Here is a 22,210-nt window from a genome sequence, read left to right as displayed (position 1 = left end):
AGATTTGTATTTTCTTAATACAACTGAATACACCTGTATTCATGCATATTGTACATACATTGTACATGAATACAAGATATAAATATTGAAATACAACAATAATAAAAAAATATTGAAACACACTAAATACAAAAGTTAAATACAACATTTATATACAACTGAAAAATTATTCTAATTAACTAGGATGATAATGAGGCATGTTAGAATTGATTTTGTTGAGTTATATTAGGAGTGTATCACGCTAATTGATATTATTTTCGTTATTAGATAGATGGGCATACATATTTTAAAGCTGATTGCCGTTACTGTATTCATGAATACATGGCGCGAATACATGTGAATACATGCGCGTACAACTGGACTGGCGCGAATATATCGAATACACTACCATAATAATTGAATAATAACTATAGGAAGTAATTATGTATATGGTAGCTATAAAATGTTATTTTTAATTCATGCTTAAATTAAAGAACTCATCAAAAAGAAGGCCCAAAAAAAGAGGTGGTTCCGTGGACAAGCGTAAACGACGTCGTAACTATAAGTCTTCAAATATTTCTGTCATTAAACCCAAGTTTTGTCAGCTACCTTAAAACCTTTGCCAACCGTCTGAAAATCTGGGCTGTGAGTGACACAATCTGATTCTGCTTTTCTCACAACACACACACACTCACTCGCTGTTTTTGTATATATATAGAAGAATACAAGATGGTGATTCAGGTTCCAGGAAAAAACCCTTCTTCCTGTAAACCCTGCGGCAAAGGTTAGCTGAATTTTACTCTCTTTTCTTCATTTTTCTTTCATACGTTAAACATATATGTGAAGCACTCATTTCATGCCTTAGTGTATAGTACTTAAAATTAGCTTTTTTATATATCCACATTGAATTAATTAATCAGGAATTCGGATTTTATCTAATTATAACATTTTCTGGTGTTTGAGAAATTTCAGGCATTGAATAAACCTGTTTTTGAGAAATTTGCTTTTTAAAAGATTTTTATGGGTCAAGGTTCCTTTTTATCTTTTTATTTTTGTCGTTGAAGTGGTAATTCTGATTTTATCTAGAATTTTAATATTTACAGGCATTGAATTAATTAACCCGTTTTAGTTTTCAAGATTTTTCTGTGTTGAATGGGGAATTCTGATTTTATCTCCTTTTTTTTTTGTAACATTTACTGGTGTTTGAGAAATTTTTCTTAAAGGAACCGAATAAGCCTTTTTCTTTATGAAATTTGCTTTGATTTTTTTAAAGGTTTTTGTTTTGGGTCGAGACTTTTTTTTCTTGTTCTTTTTGTTGTTGAAGGGGTAATTCTGATTTTATCTAGAATTTTAATATTTACAGCAATTGGGTAACCTGTTTTTTAGAAATTTGCTTTGTTTTTTAAAGAGTTTTATGGGTCAACTTTTTTTTTTCTTTTTATTTTTTGTTGAAGGGGTAATTCTGATTTTTATCTAAAATAGGCATTGGTTAATTATGTTTTTGAGAAATTTCGCTGTTTGAATTATTTTGGTTTTTCAAGCTCCTTTTTTTCCTTGGTAGAAGGGACTTCAGATTTTTCTAAATTGTTTATTCATATGTAAGAGAAGCAACAAAATTGAACTTTTTCTTCTTGGCGGGCAGTTTACATTTCTAGAACCGGTAGCATAAAAATGGACAATTTTTAGTTGACAAGCACACCCATCAATGGCTATTTTTTTTTTTTTTTTTTTGTGTGTGAGTGAGTGATCCTGTATGTCTGTGTGTGTTATCTTGTGTGTGCGAGTGATCCTTTTTTGTGTGTGTATGTGTGTGTGATCTTGTGCTTGGATAAGAAATTGATGAAACCTTTTTTGTTGTTGAGTTTTTGGAGTTTTCAGATTTCTGATCAGAGGTTGCGTAGATGCTGAATTCAGACGAAGACAAAAGCAATGTGGTATGCCTAAGTTCATGTTATCTGAATCTCAAGCCCGTTATAAAACTTTAAAGTATGATTTTGTATGGACTGACTGTGTGTTCTTGAGGAACTATAGTATTTCTAAGCTACTTGCTCCCAGCAGCAATAAGATATGAGGAAACAGAGAAATAAAGGAAGATCCATTCAAGGAGATCTTAGAACTAGAAAGAAAGATGCAGTGGTCTTATTTTCTTTACATCATCATGTGAAGCCTGGAAGGACATGCAATATTTAACACAAGATAATATTCACCTTGGTACTTGATACCTCAAAAAGGCGTCTCTTTTTTTCCTTTGTTTTTCTAATTTGTCTCATCCTTCTTTAGAGGATGTAATGTTAGAAAGAATGAAGAACATGCTTTTCCTTTTCGCTTGTGCACGTTAAAATGACTAAAATCTACCTCTAACTGTAACTTCTTGAGAAGAGCAGTACTGTATTGAAAGCTTTGTTTTGATATTTGGATTACTAGTGGTCTTTGATGAGGAACTAGAGACCACTGTGGAAGAGAGTTGTAGTTCTAATGTGTGTATATGCCAGTGTTATCAAAGGCAGAAAGCGCAAAAAGCAATGAAGTCTGTTGGGGCTTTAAGCGCAAAAAAGCACGAGTTTTACGAAAAAAAACACATGGAATAAAATAGAGAATGAAATTGAAGAATAATAAAACTATGGACAAAGGAATTAAACTTTTTTTACAATTACGTGAGAATTTTATTATTTAATGTCGCCTCTTCAGGATATCGCCCATTTACGATGAGACATATGATTTAGTGTCTTGTGACTGCACTAAAGCGCTGGCTAAGTGAGATGAAGCCGGCAGCCCGGTGCGCAAAGCATTCCCCATTTATGCACGATCCGGGGAAGGGCCGTACTCCAAGGGATGTGAGATGAAGCGCTCAACCTATTTTTTACCTAACTTGAGGGCTTAAGCGCGCATTAAAGAAGTTTTTGACAACACTGACGTGCACATACAATTTGCTTTCCTAATGCTTAAAGTAATTATAGTCGTTGGCCCTTCATGGTAAACTTGATGTTCCAACTCGAGAATTCAAGTGTTATTTTCACTGAAGGAGAATCAAATTGAATTGAAAGTCATAAGATTTGTTAAGGGTTTAAGTAGAAGTCTTAGTAGTGGTAGATTCTAAATTGTCAAGTATTGAAGTAATCTTCTGTATTATGGAATAACATTTTCACAAATTTTCCGTGCACAGTAAACTATCCATATATAGATAGAATTCCACTTTGAATATAATATGTTTGGTATTACTTTAATATCAAAACATGAATTTTAGTAATTTAGGTATGCTTAAGTTAGTCGGGGTACCACAATTATTTATATAAAAAAAAAAATAGAAAAAGAAAACTTAGGATCAAACTTTTGGTGTGTGTTAAGTGACCCATCGATAGAGAGAATGAGTTGTTGTCTTATAAGGTTTCAGCAATTCTCATCTACCGAATTAGCTTTTGGGTTTGAGTTAGACTTAAGGTTCATTTCTTAATATGGTATTATAGTAGACCCTTATTCTTGGTGTATCTAATGTTGAGCCCCCAATGTACTTGAACTCTACTTTCTATTTTCTTGCAAAACTACTTAACACCGTTCATGAGCGAAACCTTGCAGAATACCAAGTTACCCTCCATGAACTCCAAGTCTCGATGTCGCTTGTCCAAATCGGACTTTTGACGACTTTGAGCGGTTTTCAACCTTTCCTGAATGAATTTGACTTTTTCCATGGCTTAGTAGGCTAAGCCGGGGCTCACCAATAAAGCTCTATGTAGTGGTGCTCCATTGCAATATTTGAACCTATACCATGAAGGTAAATGGGGTGAGTATAAAAATACCAAGTAAGTCTCCTCGACTTTCGTCTAAACAATAAGACAAGTATTTTGAGATTTTATTAATTTACATGAGAAATATGGTTTTTATATTAAAGTGCATGTTTGGGGAAGGGGTGTTAAGTGTGAGCATTGATTGAGGGAATGAGTTATGTCTCATTATATGGTTTTAGGCAATTCTCAACTTGTAAGCTAATTTTTGGAGTTAAGTTAGGTTCACAGTATCTTCTTAACAACGTGACCTTGAAAATACATTTTCAGGTCAACCAATTTAACTTTTATTGAATCAATACCTCTTTAATCTCTTCCTTTTATTTGACACTTTACTAGACCAATAACCCTTATTCTATGAAAAGCATACCCTTGAAGGATTAATTATCTTAGAGTTGAAATTCCTATTGTCGACCTACTTAAAATTAACGAAGTTATACAATTATGGAATAACTTTTATACTCATATAAAGCTTTCGTGATTGGTAGGTCTGCATTTCCTTTTAGACATGTTGTCAAAAGTGGAAAATGTGGAAAGATGCCAAGATTTGCCGGAGATTTTAAGACAAAGAGCAATGAGAGCATGAGATTTTCTAAGGCACAAATAAAGAAAATACATAGTATATATTGTCGACATGTCTGACCATCTTATCATAAAGTTAAGCTGTCAGAGAGAGCAGGTTTTGATTCTGGGAGATGGAGTTCATACTTTATTTACTTAATTATGTCTTCAATATGCCACTTCACGTGAGGATCTGATTCTTTTTTGTTATGATCCAAGCATGTGGAAGTTCTTTTTGATAGCGTGCGGCAATGAAACTCAAATATAGGACCTTTGTCTATTTTAATACCATGTTGAATTGTGTGATGCAACAGAAAATAATTATAAAGATAAACAACAAAAATTTTCAGCTACTACTAACGGTTAATATATCGCATTGACAACTATATTTTTATTACTTAGTGCTGGTCTTTCAATACAGAGCCGGTGCAGGCTTTTGGTGGCAATTAGTGCCTGCACTGAAGTGCCGCCTAAGCGAGAAGTTTCCAACTATGCTGCACCTAGCTTCAAGGTTTAACATAACAAATTATTTGTTGTGACCTTAGATTTGAGCTCCTCTGACCATCATAGGCAGAATAAAGCATTGGAATGGTTCATTATATTATAGAACTTTAGTAAGGTTTTACATCACACATGAGATATAGAACTCAATATTAACTTGTTAGCTTGAATGGTTGGAGTGAGGATTTTCTATTCAAGGAAAGACATTTTAATATGGAAAAAAAGAAAAGTACGTGAATTTTGTTAGAGCAAAGAGACTGAAAATTTTCTTAAATGCCTTTAAGAAAGTGCCAGTTGTGAAACTTTAATGATGTAGCTTTGCCTTGTTTAGCCATAAATGGGCCTATTGATGTTATATCTTAATTTTTTAACCACTTTTCACTAGAATAACTATTTCTAAAAAGGAACAGTCTATTTTGACGCTTAGTAAACTAGATTCACTGTTCTACTATCAAATTTTGTCTGTGTCTGAACACAAGAAAAGTAGAAAAAATGATGGAGTTGTAAAATCGTTCTCTTAACCCCCCTTGCCGCTTTTGTATACGGTGAAAAAGAAGAACAATGAATAAGGGAAAAACGAAGATCGGAGAGAAAATTTTAAGGAAGCTAGAGTTAGAATTTTATGAATTACCTTCTTCGAGAAGATCTAATCAAAATCAGATCCGTCGCAGGAGGGCATTTCAAACAACTATCTTGGTCTGATTTTACTTGTTTGATTTCGAATGTTGAGAACCATACTCCTTTTGGCATTTGATATATCTAGATACCCATTGACAAGTTAGATGGATGCACTCATCTTTTATTCTTTATTTAGCATTTCTAACTTAAATTAAAGATTATTTATTTCTATTTAAGTCTTGCAAGTCTCGACGAAGCTTTCCTTGGGTTAAATGGGAAAAGATTGAATGAGTTTAGATCTAAAGCTTACCGTTTCTATATGATATAATTATTGATTCCAAATGTATTCTTCCTTTTTATGATGGTGGTGGTGGCCCAGCCAGCGTGTGCGCCCTTCGACTATTCCACCTGGTATATGCTACCTCCCAACAGCACATGTACCGGGTAACTCTGTCCATTAACGCTTAGGCAGATGGGAAGAAATCACCTAGTATTTTTTTCTTCCCCTAGTATTCTAGATCGTTTATGCGTCACATGAAATGTGATGCTTTCATGTGACGATGTGGACTTGACTTGGTGTGACACTGTGGACTTGCTGAAATCACGAGAAGACTGAACCCGGCAAACCGATGATAAGATTAGTGCAGCATTTTGAACATGTATATATACTACATGTCGGCTCAATTATAAATAAATAAAAATTTCTAGTATTTGGATCCTGAGATTGTCGGTTGGTAGCCTGCTATATACCTATCAATAGCTGTGCTATTTTAAATAGAATAGTAAGTGGTAACACCCATCCACCAAAAAAAGAGAGAAAAGATTGGTAACATACCAGCACACCCCTACCAAGGTTTCGAGGCATTGGCTCGAATGTGAAAATTTGAAGACATAAATTTAAGAAAATTAGAAACAATTTTGAGGATATTATGTTCTGTTAGGTACTTATATGGGTTTGATATTATTGGGCAAAAAGGTGCATCTTTGAAATTGGGTAGTTTTCAGCGATTTTTTCTAGTAGACCCTGCTGCTTTAACTTGTATTGACCATTTAAACATGTGATATTGAGTCAACACATGTCTAGAGTACTCTACTTCGTTCTTGCCTTCTAACTAACTAGTTGGAAGTTGTAGTTCCTCAACAAAGCCAGGTTCTTTCTCTCGACAAAAGTGGGCATATTGAAAAATGTTGATGAAAAATAAAGCACTTATACACTCTTTTGGGACTATATTGACCCCTTTCAGAAGAAAGGAGCGATAGTCATACACATCGTACAGTTCCAGCACTGTCTTAGTGCTGCTGTTTTAAATTAAATTTACTTATGAAAATAGTGGGCATATTGAATATCCTAGTGGTTTGTCTGGTTGATGTGACATTGCTGCATTCAATTGTACCTTATTATCGAGTTACTTCATCTGCCCTTCCATCAAAACATGGATGCACACGTCGGTTACATTGTTTGTGTAATCAATTAGCTATATGATATTTGATTTGTTTATTGTCAGTCATATATATGCTAGATTAATACTGTATAATAATGTTTATGGAGCCAATATAATAAATGCAGCCCCTTTGCTCATACATAAGTGATTTTCCATTACAGTACGCCATTCCATGTATATCAAGTGACAAGGTGAATTATTTTTGTTTTTTTGAAGGTCCAACTGCCTGAAGGAGTAACGCCATTTATACATATTAATCAGAATGAGTTTTTAGGGCGAAAGTGAGCTCAATTCCTTTCTTTGCTTCTTTTAATGATGATCTCCCTGCCAATTGCTGCATTCTTTCTTTTGATAATTATGAGTACCACTTGAATGGTATGTTGTCTATAGTCATGATCCAAACATCTTAGTTCCAGATATCAAAGATCTGGAAACTGTGGCTATACGAAAGAGATTGGTTCTTAATACTATTTCACTGGTAAGATAAAACTAGACCCAAAAAAAAACTTTGATTAATTATTGTACCCTGTTCCATGTTGTGCCAAGATGCTGTGGAAGTATGGATCTAATGGCAAGAAAATGAGTAGAAGAAGAAATTTGAACTCCAGTTTATGATTATCTGGTCAAGCTTACAGGGAAGAACTTTCTGTGAGTCGAAACTAATGTTGTATAATGCTTATGTTTCATCTTTTTCTTTGTTCAATTGAATGGAGAAGCATAATTTCTTTCTGTCATAGAGAAATAAATATCTTTTTCATACCTAAGAAAGTTTTCGTGTCCTACATGCTCATTTTGTGGTTTATGGCTTTCTGTCTTTCAAGATTGAAGCTTCTGATGCCTTAACTTGAATCCCAAATAATCACCATAAAGAAGAGAAAGAAAACCTGTGCCCCAAAAGATGCATACCTTGATCCGTTCACCTTGATTTAGTGAAGTCAATTTTAATGTGGAATGTTCTATTGTCTTACAGACATAAGAAGCTGAAAGAAGAGGATATCGCTATTTGTGAGTGCAAGTATGATGCCAGTGATCCTGAAAGTGCATGTGGAGAAAGATGCTTGAATGTACTGACCAGCACTGAATGTACACCAGGATACTGTCATTGTGGTGAGAATTGCAGGAATCAGGTAAATTAGATGATTCCGTTAATTAGTTGAACATTCTCTCTGATGTTTCTCTTTATTAGTACAGTTTACAGTGGTCTTCCTGATTTCTAAACTAACAACAGATTTTATGGGAAGTGCACCAAATTTGTGTTACCATTATGTGTTGAGAAAGAGAGTGAAAGTAGTGGTATTTTAGAACTTCTATGATAAGCTCAAAAAAGCCATGTCACACCATTACCTTTCTTAGTGCTATTCTAATACAATTATTACCTTCTGAAGTAAAAAACCATGTCACACCATTTTTCATAGCTTCTCCTTGGTGTTTATTATTTGTGGATGGGTGTATAGATTTTATAAAAATACTTCTTTGGAACTAGAAAACTATCAAAAAAGCAAAAAAAGGAAAAAAATAAATGCTGCAAATTTTGAGAAAAGCTTTTATGCAGTCCTGAAACTATTCAACCAAGAACCGCCAAAAGCATTTCTACAACCAATCCTGAAATTATTCTACCATAAACTTTTTCTAAAATTAGCTTTAAACCATCTTATTATCCTAAAAAGGTCAAAGCATCTCCTCCCTGCATGGTGTGCAAAGGTTCAAAGCACTTCAACATGCTGTTCCTCATTTATTTCATGGGACAGCTTTATCTAGTTTCTTGTCTTGGTAATTTTCCATGCTTTTACTTCTATATGTTTCTTCTTTATCAGTGTCCTTATGCTACCTTTTCCTAAGCGCATCATGGGACTCTTCCTCATACCCAAGTAGATCACCGGCTATTATTCTAAACATTTCCCTCCCTATCAGCCACTAAGAAATCAAGATCTTCATATCAATCTGGAACAGAGAGCTTCTAGACGGCTGGAAGTGTTCTTCTTCTGCGATAAACAAACCTTTTTTAAAATAAGTCTGCTATAACTGAACCTTTGTCTTACCTTCCTCCATCATGTTTGTTTTTCCGTCACCCACCCTCTTGAGATGAACCATCAGATTGGAGGCCTATGGCAAACTGTTTCCTGCATCTACTGCTTTATGAGTGTCCATTTGTTGCTTCTCTTCTTTCACCTTCCATTGGGTAAGTTTTGCCCACTTCAAGCCACCTCTGTACTGTAAAACTATTCTAAAATACAGGTTTATGCTTGTGGTCCTGACCTACTAGTGATTGCTTCCCATACAGGGTTAGGGGTAGCCCTCATATTCTTTGATCGATAATTCCACACATCCTTTCTTACAGCTGATGTCAAATTATTCTTGAATTTTTTTACTTTTTTCTTTTCTGGTTGGTTTGAGGAAGACTTAATTCCTTAATATTTCGAACCAGTTGTTCAATTCACATTTCTTCAGTTATTGACAGACATGTGAAGTCAATGAGCTACCATTTAGAAGTACATGTGATCGAGTCATTGACGCTATCACGCCAACCACATCAGCAATATATTGCGCATCACTAGTCTCCATCAATTGCCACATAAACAGCCACATTATTTAACATGTCAAGTAAATATTTCATGTTGACTAACCTGTCTTGTTATTTCACTCTAGAAAACTTGTCGAATCAAGTCTTGTTGTCAGCAAAAAATTCTAGAAATCAAGTATTCACGTGGTAAGAGCGGCGCATATGATCTATTGATTGCCTGATCAAAAAATAAACTTGATTGTGATAGTTAGAATATGTTTATATTTTTCTTATATGTACAGGATTAATTGTACCAAATCTTATATGAAATATTCTTAATTATTGTACTATAAGTCTATCATTAGGCATCTATGTAACTAGGAAATCTTCCTTATTTTGTGTAGGCTAAACTCCTATAAGGAGCTCTATTGTATGTTGTAAACCGCTAACTACTGAACATTTTCTCCCTTCTTTTCTCTCGTTTCATACCTTTGATTATAAACATCTTTTGGCTGTTTAAAACACCATATGTTGCTCATTCTAGAGGTTTATGTGTGATATGAGGAAGCTGAGTTGCATAAAATTTTCATCCTATGCTCGTGCAGCAAAGCGTGTTATCGTTACATATGTGACACCCTAGCGTGTGCTCTTTATAACTGTAAGTAGTGACTCATTTGTTTAAAGATTTGGTTGTAGCAAGAAGATTCTTTGGAAAGGTGTGATATTTGGGTTTGGTTGATGTTTTGTGATAAAATGCAACTATCAAGTACTCTGGCATCACTATATTTGTACAGCAGGTTTCCTATTTTATCGCAGTGTGATTAGATGATGCTTTGGAATCTAGTGGTTCATCTATCAGATATGTCGAGGTACTGGGAATCACTGTTTGGTTGAACTTGCTTTGTTCCGAGCAGTTACTGTATAGCATAATTCCTCCTAGTTTTTTACCTAGTTATTCCTTGATAAACAAAAACCTAAAAGTAAAAATAATTGCTGCTTGTCATTTTGTTCTTTGCGTGTTTAGAATTTTCTTTCGTCACTTAATTTATCCTTTCATCTACTGCAAGTAGGAGTTTCTAGTTCCCTATATGCGGTTGACTGCTTCAATAACTAATGGGAGACTCTACTCAGTGCCGTATTTGAAAGATACAGAGTGAGTGTCATTTTAGATATTTTAAGGTATATTGTTTTGAAGTGTTTTGCTTTCTATCCACAGAGATTCCAGAAATGTGAATACGCGAAAACCAAGTTGTTCAGGACTGAAGGGCGTGGTTGGGGTCTTTTAGCTGATGAGAATATAAAGGTAATTCTGCTGAAGCAACCAGCCTATTTTCTTTTCGGCTGACCAATTAATTTTTTATAGCATAGTTTCAGCATATATAAAAAGATTTTTCTTTCTTTTACCTTTTCTTATAAAAGAATTTTCTTTTCTTGACGATCACGTGAAGAGAAAATGTCCATAGCTGAGCCTATCAAATTTGAGTTCTCTGCAATATATCAGAGGCTTTTGCTCAGTAACTGTAATTATGGCTTATTCTTAATTAGCCGCAATCAACCAATTGTTCTTCTCTCTTTACATGATTAGGCTGGACAGTTTATCATTGAATACTCTGGAGAAGTGATATCATCTGAAGAAGCGAAGAAAAGGTCTCAGGCTTATGAAGCTCATGGTAAGTTATCAGCATTGGGGATGGTTGTCAATGCATCTACAGATCACTACTACAATTTCGCATGATTTGTGCAGGGCTTAAGGATGCGTACATAATTTCTCTGAATGCTAACTATTTCATTGATGCCACCCGGAAGGGAAGTTTTGCAAGATTCATAAATCATTCTTGGTAAGTGCTGAAATGTCAGTTGTCAAATTGTTAAAAAGTGAAATAAGATGCAGATCTTGGTCAGTCAGTGGCATATTATTATGGTTAATTGGTTTGGAATGACAGCACTGATACTGTGTTCCTGAATTTCCCAGCCATCCAAATTGTGAAACAAGGAAATGGACAGTGTTAGGGGAAACAAGGGTAGGAATATTTGCAAAGCAAGATATATCTGTTGGAACGGAGTTGGCATATAACTATAATTTTGAGTGGTATGGGGGTGCAACTGTTCGTTGTCTATGTGGAGCTGCAAACTGTTCTATATTTCTGGGTGCCAAGTCTCAAGGATTCCAGGTAACATATGGTTTCTTGTGAATTGTTATATCTAGAATGCCCTTTATAGCATCATTTCACTTATTCCTTCTTGCCTGAATTCAAACAACAAACAGATTTATGATTTATGCATATAGATTGAATTTTCTAGTCACATACTACAATCCGCGAATCACATGTTGTAGTATGGTGTATCTTAACAAACTCAGTCTCTCTTTCTGGTCATAGTCTGCTCTTTAATGAAGGGTATTAAAATTGTTGCAGAGTTGTGACATCTTAAGATAATGATTCCTTTTCTTTCTCTGCTTCAGTGAAGATGTTATCATCTTCTTCTGTTAAGATCCTGTACTTCCAAATGTGAAGCTCTCGATGTCGGGCAGTCATTTTCCTTTTCCTTCTTTACATATATCTCCTCCCTTCATCCAAGGGCCTAAAATGCACCACAATATAAGGACCTTAAATTTTCTTACAGGATGAAGAGCGTGTTGCTTTTGAGGCTGAAAAGAGGAAGTGATCCAGGATAAACGCTTATTGCACTGATCGGGGAAAAAATAAAAATAAAAGATAAATGCTCTTTGCTTATTATGTTTGATTTTAGAACACCACACTGGAAGTCTATGTAGTAAATGTCTTCTTCCTTTCCTCATTAGAGCTTGGTTGACTGAGGGTATTACTGATAAGCCTCAGTATTGAACTGTTTTGAATTAGCATGTAAACCGATTGTCACTCTCTCTCAGGACAAGAGCACTGTGTTGTAACCCTGAGACCTTGAATACACAATTTTAGGGGGGGGGGGTTAAAAATCACACCAATCATAGATTTCAGAGTTGATTTGAGATTGTCTGAGGAGGAACTATAATTCCAACTGATGCAAATAGTAGAATTAAGTACTTCAAATGAAATTTAATGAGAAATAATATGACTCCCAGCACAGCCTTTGTGCTGATTACATATATAACATGTTACCTTTCTCAGCAAAAAGAAGAAGCGGTAAAAGTGCTCATATTGATAAACATAACAAAGAAGGGGGGAGATCCTATTGGCATATGCTTTCTTCTGTTTTCTAGAGCATAGTAGATGTTTCTAAATTCGGTACGAGTCTGTGAATCACATTTTTCTTATTCTTTGTTGCCTTTTATCTTGGCTCAGGAGTATAACCATGTTTGGGAAGATGGGGATGTCAGGTAATGCTCAACTTTGTTTGTTGTATTTCTTACAAATCTTGAGCTTCCAGTTCTATTAACTTGATTTGGTTTGTTCTGTTGATACCTTTATGCAATAGGCAGTGGATATTAAAACGTAAAAGTCAATGAAAGCGAAAACCATAATTAAAGTAAAGTGGGTACAGCTGTGTTAGAATTGGAAATTTCTCCTCGTCTATTTTCTTCTTCTGTTTGTTTCTTTTAATTTTTTTTAAAGTGGTAATTGTGCTCTTCATCCTATTGTTATTGTTAACTCAATAAAAAACCCGAATTTTTTTTTTCTTTCAAATTACGGAAAAAGAAGTGGACCTTTGGATTCACAACTAGGAGACTGGACCTGTATGTTTTTTCTTAGAAGATTGAAGTAGTCTGGCATTCAGCATATTGTCCTAGATCTTCAAAGTTTCAGATTTATCTCCAGTAATTCTTCAGGAACTGATCTCTTTCCATTACTTCTACATCTTGATTCTCTCTGTAGAAGAGAAACATCAGTGACACCATTCAAACCTTGGAGAGATAGATAAATTATGAAACATTGTTCTGTTTATAAAATCTTACCATTCTCAACAAAATAAAATAAAATAAGGGACTGATTGCTAATATACAAAGCATAGTTAATATTCAGATGAAATGTAAGATTTTTCTCCTATTACAGTTGACAAATAAGTGAACTGCCTTAACTATATTATTCAGTTAGAAAGTAAAGCTCAAGTCCTCCAACACTGAACCAAAATGAAACACGTTCGAGAATTTTTATTGGAGAAAATTCTCGAAGATATTGTAGTTGGGTGCTACAGCGTTTATAGCATTCTTTTTAATTGTTGAATACTTGTTTCAATCTGGCTAATCTTAATGCAGATATTCAGTGGAGGAAGTTCCACTTTATGACTCGGCAGAAGATGAACCTTTTCCAGTGATTTCTGGAAGTGGAACTAGTGGAGGAAATGAGCACACTACGTGCAAGTTGGAACTAAATGCTGTGGAACCCCATTATTCAGCTCCACCCGGCAGCATCGAAGTAAAAGCAACGACGACTGAGGTGAATGAGCAGGGTCAGTTGTATCCTATAGATATCCAGCAACAATTTCAGCAGGCAAATCCAATATCTCGCATCCGAAGTAATAGCACATCTAGAAATTATAATATTGGATCTGGTTCAACACCAAAGAAGAAGTCTCAGCATATTCCCAAGCGAAAGGTCAAATCTTCCAACCGTAAGCAAGTGAATGATGCCGATTTTGCTGAAATGTTTGCATCAAAGGAAGCACGGGAAGAAGTTACTAAGTACGAGGTATGATCCCTTTTTCTTTGTCACACGTCATGGTTTAGGGAACTATAATATCCACTTTATCGACTTTTTCTTTCATATTCTTTCCTGGGCTTGTCAAAGAGACTAATGTTTCAACTCCATTTAACTTGATGAGCTCCTCTTTAGATAAAGTTATGGATTTATGAGTATGTGCTCTAAGGAGTAGTATAGCTTTAACGTAACTCCAAATTTGCCTCCTTGCTCCAACCATATTATATGTGTTCTCTCTCAATCTTCTCTCTTGTTCGTTTTATATATTGTTATGGATATTACTTCTTTCAATTTTGTGCTTCGCAGTGGAACATAGTTCTATTCTGTTATACACACAGCATATTGATGGCCATATTTGTACTCCTACACACTTCAACAATGCCAAAGTTTTACTGATTACTCAACCCTCCACCTTTCTCAGCCTGAGTCCTTTTTTTCTGTTGGACCATAGCAACACTGTCTGCTATGTTTTCACTGATTTTGGAAGCAGTCTAGATGCCTTTGCTGGGGGAACCCTTCCTTGCATTCTTTCTATGTTTTCAGTTGTTTTATATCAGTAATGGTATTGTAGTAGTGCGTAGGAGTTTTCAACAGCCTGAGTCCTTTTTTTCTGTTGGACCATAGCAACACTGTCTGCTATGTTTTCACTGATTTTGGAAGCAGTCTAGATGCCTTTGCTGGGGGAACCCTTCCTTGCATTCTTTCTATGTTTTCAGTTGTTTTATATCAGTAATGGTATTGTAGTAGTGCGTAGGAGTTTTCAAAATGTAGAATGGTGATGTGTTGTTGAAAATCCTTCGAAGTTGGAAATGTTTTTAGCATCTTTTCAGTGGATTTGGATCATTATCTATTCTTTACCACTTGCGAGAGGAGAGGGAACGAGAAAACCTGAAAGAGGGGGTGGGGGGAGGTTGGCAGGTTGGATAGCATCATTTTTATGTGTTTTAATATGCTTCCAAGTAGTAACTGTTATCATTATGATTGCAACATCCATGCCCCCTCCCCCACACGCGCACACAACTCTCCCCACATAAAAAAAGAAGAGAATCTCCACATTTCTCTCTTTGCGAGGGCTCATTGACAATTTATAAATGCTGTTTCAGGTATGGGTAGTTAAACTAGTGATGAAATAGTAGCTCATTTTGCGGAAGGAGAAAACCTAATTGTAATTTTTTTGAACACTTCTGCCAATACGGTCATGTAGGGGATAAAAAATGAAGCCGCTTCGAAGCTCAATTCCATATATGATGAAATTCGCCCTGCCATTGAAGAGCATGGGCGGGACAACCAGGATAGTGTGCCCACCAGCGTAGCAGAGAAGTGGATCGAAGCAAGCTGCTCCAAATACAAGGCAGATTTTGATTTCTACTTTTCTGTGATCAAGAATGTGATGTGCCCTCGTCCAGCAACCAACGCTGATGCAGCGGGGCCTTCTGAAGGAGGAGCCGAACCTCAAACAGCCAATGCTGAAGTCAAGCCTTCTGAAGGAGAAGCTGAATGAAGTATTTGGCAAATCAATGAACTTTAAATCTGGTATTTGATACCATTTGATCTTGAAACAATTTCGGACAAATTCCTGTTGTAAGTTAGGCTGGACATGGAAACTTAGGTTTTTACCAAACTAGACTTTGGTTGCTTATCTTGCAGTCTTTCTCAGAGTTTGAAAACTAAAGGTTCAGGACATGGAAACTTAGGTTTTACCTAATATGATGGTTGGACATATCATACTATATTTTTGATTGATCTCTATGCTTCTCTACCCCTCTTATTTGACATGTTTTCTATGCATATACACAGGACAAACAAATGTAAAACAGTTTATGATAGAATTCATGCGCAACCACTTAACCATTCTGGGAATTTCATGCATAACCGTTACACCATTCCTTGGGGGAAAAATTTACCCCCATTTGGTGTTTAGACCAAACCACTGAATACATGACAGTCTTTCGTATGCACTTTTATCGCTAACTATAGTTAATTACTCTATTTATCACTTAATCATGATACACTAATATGGTTGGTGTCAACACAATGAGATTTGGTATATCCAGCAGTTAAGCACGAACTTATACACTTTCCACTTTACCACTCTTATTCTTAATATAAAGGTATATATCTCTTATTTTTCTTAATAATGATTAATGATTAACTAAAAACATCATTTCGAAGGTACCCATCAATTTGAATTCTAGGTATTGTGCTAATGTAAAAACAGTAGTGTCCATCATTAGAACATACTTTTCTATTTAAATTTTATAACGTCGGACTTGCTCAATTTACTACTTTTTTTTTGTGCCGAATACTATGTCCTATTTTTATTTTGTTTCTGTTGTGCACACGCAAACCGTATGCAACTAAGTTGTTGAACTGGTAGTTTACTCATTAAAGAGATGCTCCTCACAAACTCTGACACAAGATAATTGCTTATAAAAGGAAATTATCTAACTGGTTTATGCATCTTATTTCTTTCTTCCTCTCCATAGTTTTAAAGGGCAAAAAAGGAGAACGAGCAACGACAGAACGATGGAATTGCTTCATCTTGCATCCAATCAAGAGCCAAAGAGACATAGGCTAGTTATAAAGACGATTCACACTATGAATCAATTTCAATCTCCTTTCTACAACTCAAAATTCTATCTTGAAGATCGTTGTTGAACAATGAACAAAAGGTCTCATGCTCACAATCTTATAGTTGTCTCAAGTGATTTGTAAAAAGATGGCGCCATCTTTTTTTCAGATTATTTGAGACTGAAATGTGAGTTTCTTATCTTTGATTCGTTCTTCTCACACGATCTTCAAGTGTGAGTTTTGGATTATAGAAAGGCGATTTGATTGATTCATAGTGAATCATCTTTATAACTAGCCTACTTTTCTTGGATTCATGATAGGATGCAAAATTAGATATGGTTATATAAAATAGTAGAACTCCAATAATAATACTACAAAGGAACAATTCCACTACAACAATCTACTCTTGGTGAATTTTATTTTCGCATACATACATACATACATACATCCATACATACATACATCCATCCATCCATACATACATACATACATACATACAAACATGCTTTAGTTGTATTGAATTATAATATAGCTAAGATCCTTTATATTATTTTCCGACAGTCGCATATACATGGGTATATTCTTTATTTGTAGTGAATTATAATGAGCCATTTTAGGTGTTCATTATGTGTTAAAAGATGAGGTGAAACATAACACATCACCCAATTCGTATAGTTGTTGAAATTGGATTCGGCACAAAAAAGTATTTAGATTTAAAAAGAAGATTAATTGTCAAAATATATTGAACATAAAAAAATAAAATAAAAATCGAGACCTAGCAAGACCTCCATAAAGATTGCAATCTTTAATGGAATAAGAAACTGAGCGCCATAAACCGGGTAAATCTGAACTTCAACGCCATCTTTTTTCAAAATATTTGAGACAACAACTATAAGATTTGAAATGCAAGCTTATGATCTTTGGTTCATTTTTCTCACACGGTCTGAGTGAGTTTTGGATTATAGCAAGGCGACTTGATTGATTCATATTAGTTCATTTTTATAATAAGCCTACTTTTCTTGATTTCAGAATCCAATAGTAGTACTACGAGAAACGATTCCACCATTTTGAGAAACTAGTTTTTTGGAATGAATGCAAAATTCTTTAGAAAAAATATATGTATTATATTACTTAACTCAATAAAGAAAAAAAAAAATTCTAATCCATGTATTTCACTTCACCTATAAACACCTTCTTGAGCTTTAAAATTACAGAAGTAAGAACTATCTGAAAATTGATAAAGATATACTATATACTACTAATCAAAGTTTTGATTCAACCGTACCCTTGAAAATCATGTATTGGATATATGTTTCTAAAGCTTGTAACTTCTTCATTACATTTTTTAAATTTGTATATTTTCATTCCTAAACATAATTAATACTATTGGTTTTTGGACATCTCTTTTCATATTCCTCTCTCTTTTTAATCTCCAAAATAGATCAAGGAAAGAAATTGAAGCACAAACTTATTATTACGGATGCAATTTATGAATACTAAACCAGCGTACGCAAGGTAAAAAATTAAACCATACTTTAGCATATACCAAGTAATGTAAGTTACTTCCATTTAGCACACATGATAAGTAGTCAATAATCATAAACAACATAAAAGTAAGGACATGCAAAAAATAAATTGCATTTTTATATCTTTTTCAGTCATAAACAACACCAAAACAATCCAACAAATCAATGTGCCTCAACATAGGCAGCATGCGCCGAAGGTAAACAAGAAAGGTGCGGCAAGGAGAAACAAAAGAAATAAATAGATTTTCATCCATACCCACCATAAAAAATTGATAATGAAGTACAACAAAAATTTCCCAATGCAAATTTATACAAAAAGAACTTGTGGCAGCATGGGTATGATTATGAAAATAATTAATTGTTTTTGTATGTCACGTTGATTGCTGGAGTGAAAAGTCATTTTCGAGGAGGCACAACCCTATAAATTTCTTTGCATTGTTTCACATACTTAGAAAAGAGTCTCTACTCTGTAGTTTCTCTTTTGTGTTTTAGCCATGTGGCAATGATGAAGGCATTACCGACTCTTAACATAAAGAGATTCAAATTTCTTTAGATCATCAAAGCCGTTCATTTTGAAATTAAAAAGTTTGACTTGAACCTACCTTTGCTAAGAGAAGAGAAGGGAAAGACAGATGGCAGACTGAAATACTTTTAACCGCGAAATTGAACACAAGACTGACTTCGGCCAGGTCAACCCAGTTGCAAACCTCCCTGCCAACGCCCGGTCTAACTCTCCTTCTATAACTGAGCTCACCACTGTGAACTCCCCTAGATGAGAACCTTCATTGCCATGGGAAGCTTCTCCTTTACTTTTTTAGAGCGTATCGCTATTTTGAACTCATTCACATTTTTTTCTTTGGGACTCGTATACTGCTGCACCTTAGCCGTAGGCACTCAAAATGCTTGTAATACTGAAAGCCATCCACCCCATAATCATTTTCTGAGAGAATTTACAACAATGTGCATGATACTTTTTCTACATATTAAAAATCAAGAAAATGGCAGTTGGACAATGTAAAGAAATATGTGTCCCTTTAACATTCTGTTATACCACAAAGTCGTCATCTTGATATATTTTGCTTTTTGAAAATATTAATAGCATTTATAGTTACTCTCTGAAATAACACAACTTTTAGAGAAGGCACTTTAAATTATTATTTTTTCTTTTATTTAAATATTATTTAAATATTATTAAATGCCTAAATAAAACTATTAATTTAAAAGAGTATTTTATTAATTTAACTTTTAACTTTTGAATTTTCCACCTTTATAATAAAATAATTAGTTTCTCGATACGGGTGGCACACGTGTATGCCAAATTCACGCAGTACACTTGTTAGTTAATATTCATATGGCCATACAAAGCTTTGAATATATAATTGTAATGATACGACCAGTCGTTTTAAAAGTTGTAGCCCCATTCCCCTATTTACTGCTCATTCTGTACTTTATAACTGTTATGTGACTTGCCGGGGTAGTCGGTTCAGGCCTGGAGAGATTTTTAGAATGAATTGGAACACTTAGTTCCAAAGTTTAAAACATAAGTTGAAAAGGTTGGCTGGATGTCGACCTATGTGTAAACGACCCCAAAATAGAATTTTGATGATTCCAACAGCTCCGTATGGTAATTTTGGACTTAGGAGCATGATCGAAATTTTATTTGGAAGTCCGTAGTGAAATTAGACTTGAAATGGCTAAAATAAAAATTTAAGTTTGGAAGTTTGACCAGGCAGTTGACTTTTTGATATCGGGGTCGGAATTCAGTTCCGAAAATTTTCGTAGCTCCGTTATGTCATTTGTGATTTGTGTGCAAAATTTGAGGTCAATCGGACTTGATTTGATAGGTTTCGACATCGAATGTAGAAGTTGGAAATTTTTTAAGTTTCATTAAGCTTGAATTGGGGTGTGATTTGTGATTTTAGCATTGTTTGATGTGATTTGAGGTTTCAAATAAGTTTGTATGATGTTTTAGGACTTGTTGGTGTATTTGGTTGAGGTCCCGAGGGCCTCAGGTAAGTTTCGGATGGTTAACGGATCAAAAGTTGGACTTAAAATAGCTGCTGCAATGTTTCTCTTATGTTGGAAATTCTGGGCTGTGATCGAGCCCAAGATCGAGGCCCAAGATCGAGGCCCAGGATCGAGACCCAAGATCGAGGCCATGATCGAGGGTCATGATCAAAGGCAGGGTCGAAGGCCCTGATCGAGGCCATGATCGAGGCCAGGATCGAAGGCGAAGATCGAGGCCGAGGATCGAGGGAAGCCTGAACAGAACTGTAAGTTATAAAGCAGGGGACTTCGCCCTATTTTTCATTTTTGACAAATTGGAGCTTGGTGATAGGCGATTTTTGGGAGATTTTCATAGAAAACTTCGGGGTAAGTGTTCTTAACTCAATTATGGTTAGATTACCCGAATCCATCATTATTTTCACCATTTAATTAGTGTTTTGAGATTGAAATTTGGGAAAAATTTAGAAATCTTATAGAAATAATTTTTTTGAGATTTCGGTGTCAATTCAGAGTCGGATTTGAGTGAAACTGGTATGGTTAGACTCGTAATTGAATGAGTTATCGGATTTCGTAACTTTCACCGGATTTTGAGACGTGGGTCACGCAGATGATTTTTGAATTAATTTCAGATTTTTATTGAAAAATATAGTATTTTCTGATGAAATTGATTCCTATAATTTTTGTTGACTGTATCGAATTATTTTGGCTAGATTAGAGCCATTCAGAGTTGGATAATCGAGGAAAAGGCCTACTAGTGGATTAAATTGGAGCAAGTCGAGGTAAGTGACTTATCTAACCTTGTGTGGGGGAAATTTCCCCTAGGATTGGTATTGATGTGATGATTGTAATGTGTTGAAAGTCGTGTACACGAGGTGACGAGTGTGTACACAGGCTAAATGTGGAAGATTATGTTTTTAAATTGAGAAGATCACTGTTGCATAATAATTAAATTATTTTATCTTGTTATATTCTTCATCATTGATTTGATTTATATACTTTAAATTTGCTTGATCTTCTCCTGCTAATTGTTTTTACATGTTTAGCTGAAACTTGGTTTCTTTTATTCTGTGCATTATTTGAAGGTGGAATTTCTTTAATTTAAATATTATTAATATGAAGTATTTGATATTTTAAATTTGGAACTGAGGCAATGTATTAAAAAAATTTAAATATTATTTTTGCTGAGTTATTTATTCTCGAATATTTTGTGAGATTTTGTACTCATTGTGATTGAGCCGTGAGCTCCCTGTTGTGGAAAATATTGTTGATATTGTTTATTTTGGAAGATTGAATTATTTGGGCACTTGAGGTGCAGATTGTGATATTGATACGCATGCGGTGGTATAAGGTCTGGGCGTTAAAATGTATGCAGTGAGATAAGGGTGCCTTGATACGCGTGGCTAGTAGGGGAACTATTAGAAGTCATGCGGTGTGATAAGGGTGGCTAAAATGCGGGATGCTATTTCGGAAAAAAAATATTTTCTTTAAAATAAATTGTGAAGGTGGTGATATACGGAAATGGGATATTGTGAATTTATTTATGATTTGGAACTACGAGGCGGTACCTCGGGAGTGCCCTTGTTGATATTGATTTATGGCCGTAGTTACCTTTGATTATTATTGTGATTTTTCTTAAAGTTGAAAAGAATTATGTTTTGTTTCCACGAGGTATTATTTGCCATTATTTTGCGTAGTAAATTGGTGAGACACTACTTACTTGATTCATTTCCATTGTCATTTCATATTTATTATATTGTTAAACATTTCACCTTGTCTTTTATTATTCCAGTAAGGCCTGACTGGACCTCGTCACTACTCTACCGAGGTTAGGCTTGACACTTACTGGGTACCGCTGTGGTGTACTCATACTATGCTTTTGAATATTTTTTTGTGCATATCCAGGTACAACGAGAGTAATCCCTTTAAAATCGAGCTCATGCGATTTATGAGGGAAGTAAACATCTGAAAGGATCAAATTCCAGGCGCACCACCAGTGCTGAAAGGGCCGAACTCAAAGAAGTACACACAATTGCCTTATAAACCAAGCACGACACCAAAACTAATCCCGGAGCAT

At 34.9% G+C, this 22,210-nt stretch overlaps 1 protein-coding gene across 2 annotated transcripts; it reads left to right on the top strand.

The window, feature by feature from the left end:
• The first annotated feature begins 579 nt into the window (after positions 1-579).
• On the top strand, positions 580-15,822 carry LOC107762118 (histone-lysine N-methyltransferase ASHH1). Of its 2 annotated transcripts, none has more exons than XM_075221513.1 (11): positions 580-763; positions 1,858-1,913; positions 7,097-7,161; positions 7,851-8,007; positions 10,597-10,683; positions 10,966-11,050; positions 11,125-11,218; positions 11,353-11,551; positions 12,680-12,714; positions 13,591-14,023; positions 15,237-15,822. In XM_075221513.1, exons 2-11 carry the CDS (start codon positions 1,881-1,883, stop codon positions 15,531-15,533), a joined length of 1,485 nt encoding a protein of 494 aa, XP_075077614.1. In that variant the 5' UTR covers positions 580-763; positions 1,858-1,880; the 3' UTR covers positions 15,534-15,822. The 2 variants fall into 2 exon arrangements, with proteins under 2 accessions (XP_075077614.1, XP_075077615.1); XM_075221514.1 differs by having other exon boundaries at positions 619-763; positions 1,842-1,913.
• The last annotated feature ends 6,388 nt before the right edge of the window (positions 15,823-22,210 follow it).

Source organism: Nicotiana tabacum, chromosome 9 (genome assembly GCF_000715075.1).
Source record: "Nicotiana tabacum cultivar K326 chromosome 9, ASM71507v2, whole genome shotgun sequence".
In the NCBI taxonomy this organism is placed as follows: Eukaryota; Viridiplantae; Streptophyta; class Magnoliopsida; order Solanales; family Solanaceae; genus Nicotiana; species Nicotiana tabacum.
The sequence above is the reverse complement of the archived record's forward strand: the minus strand, read 5'-3'. Positions and strand labels throughout refer to the sequence as shown.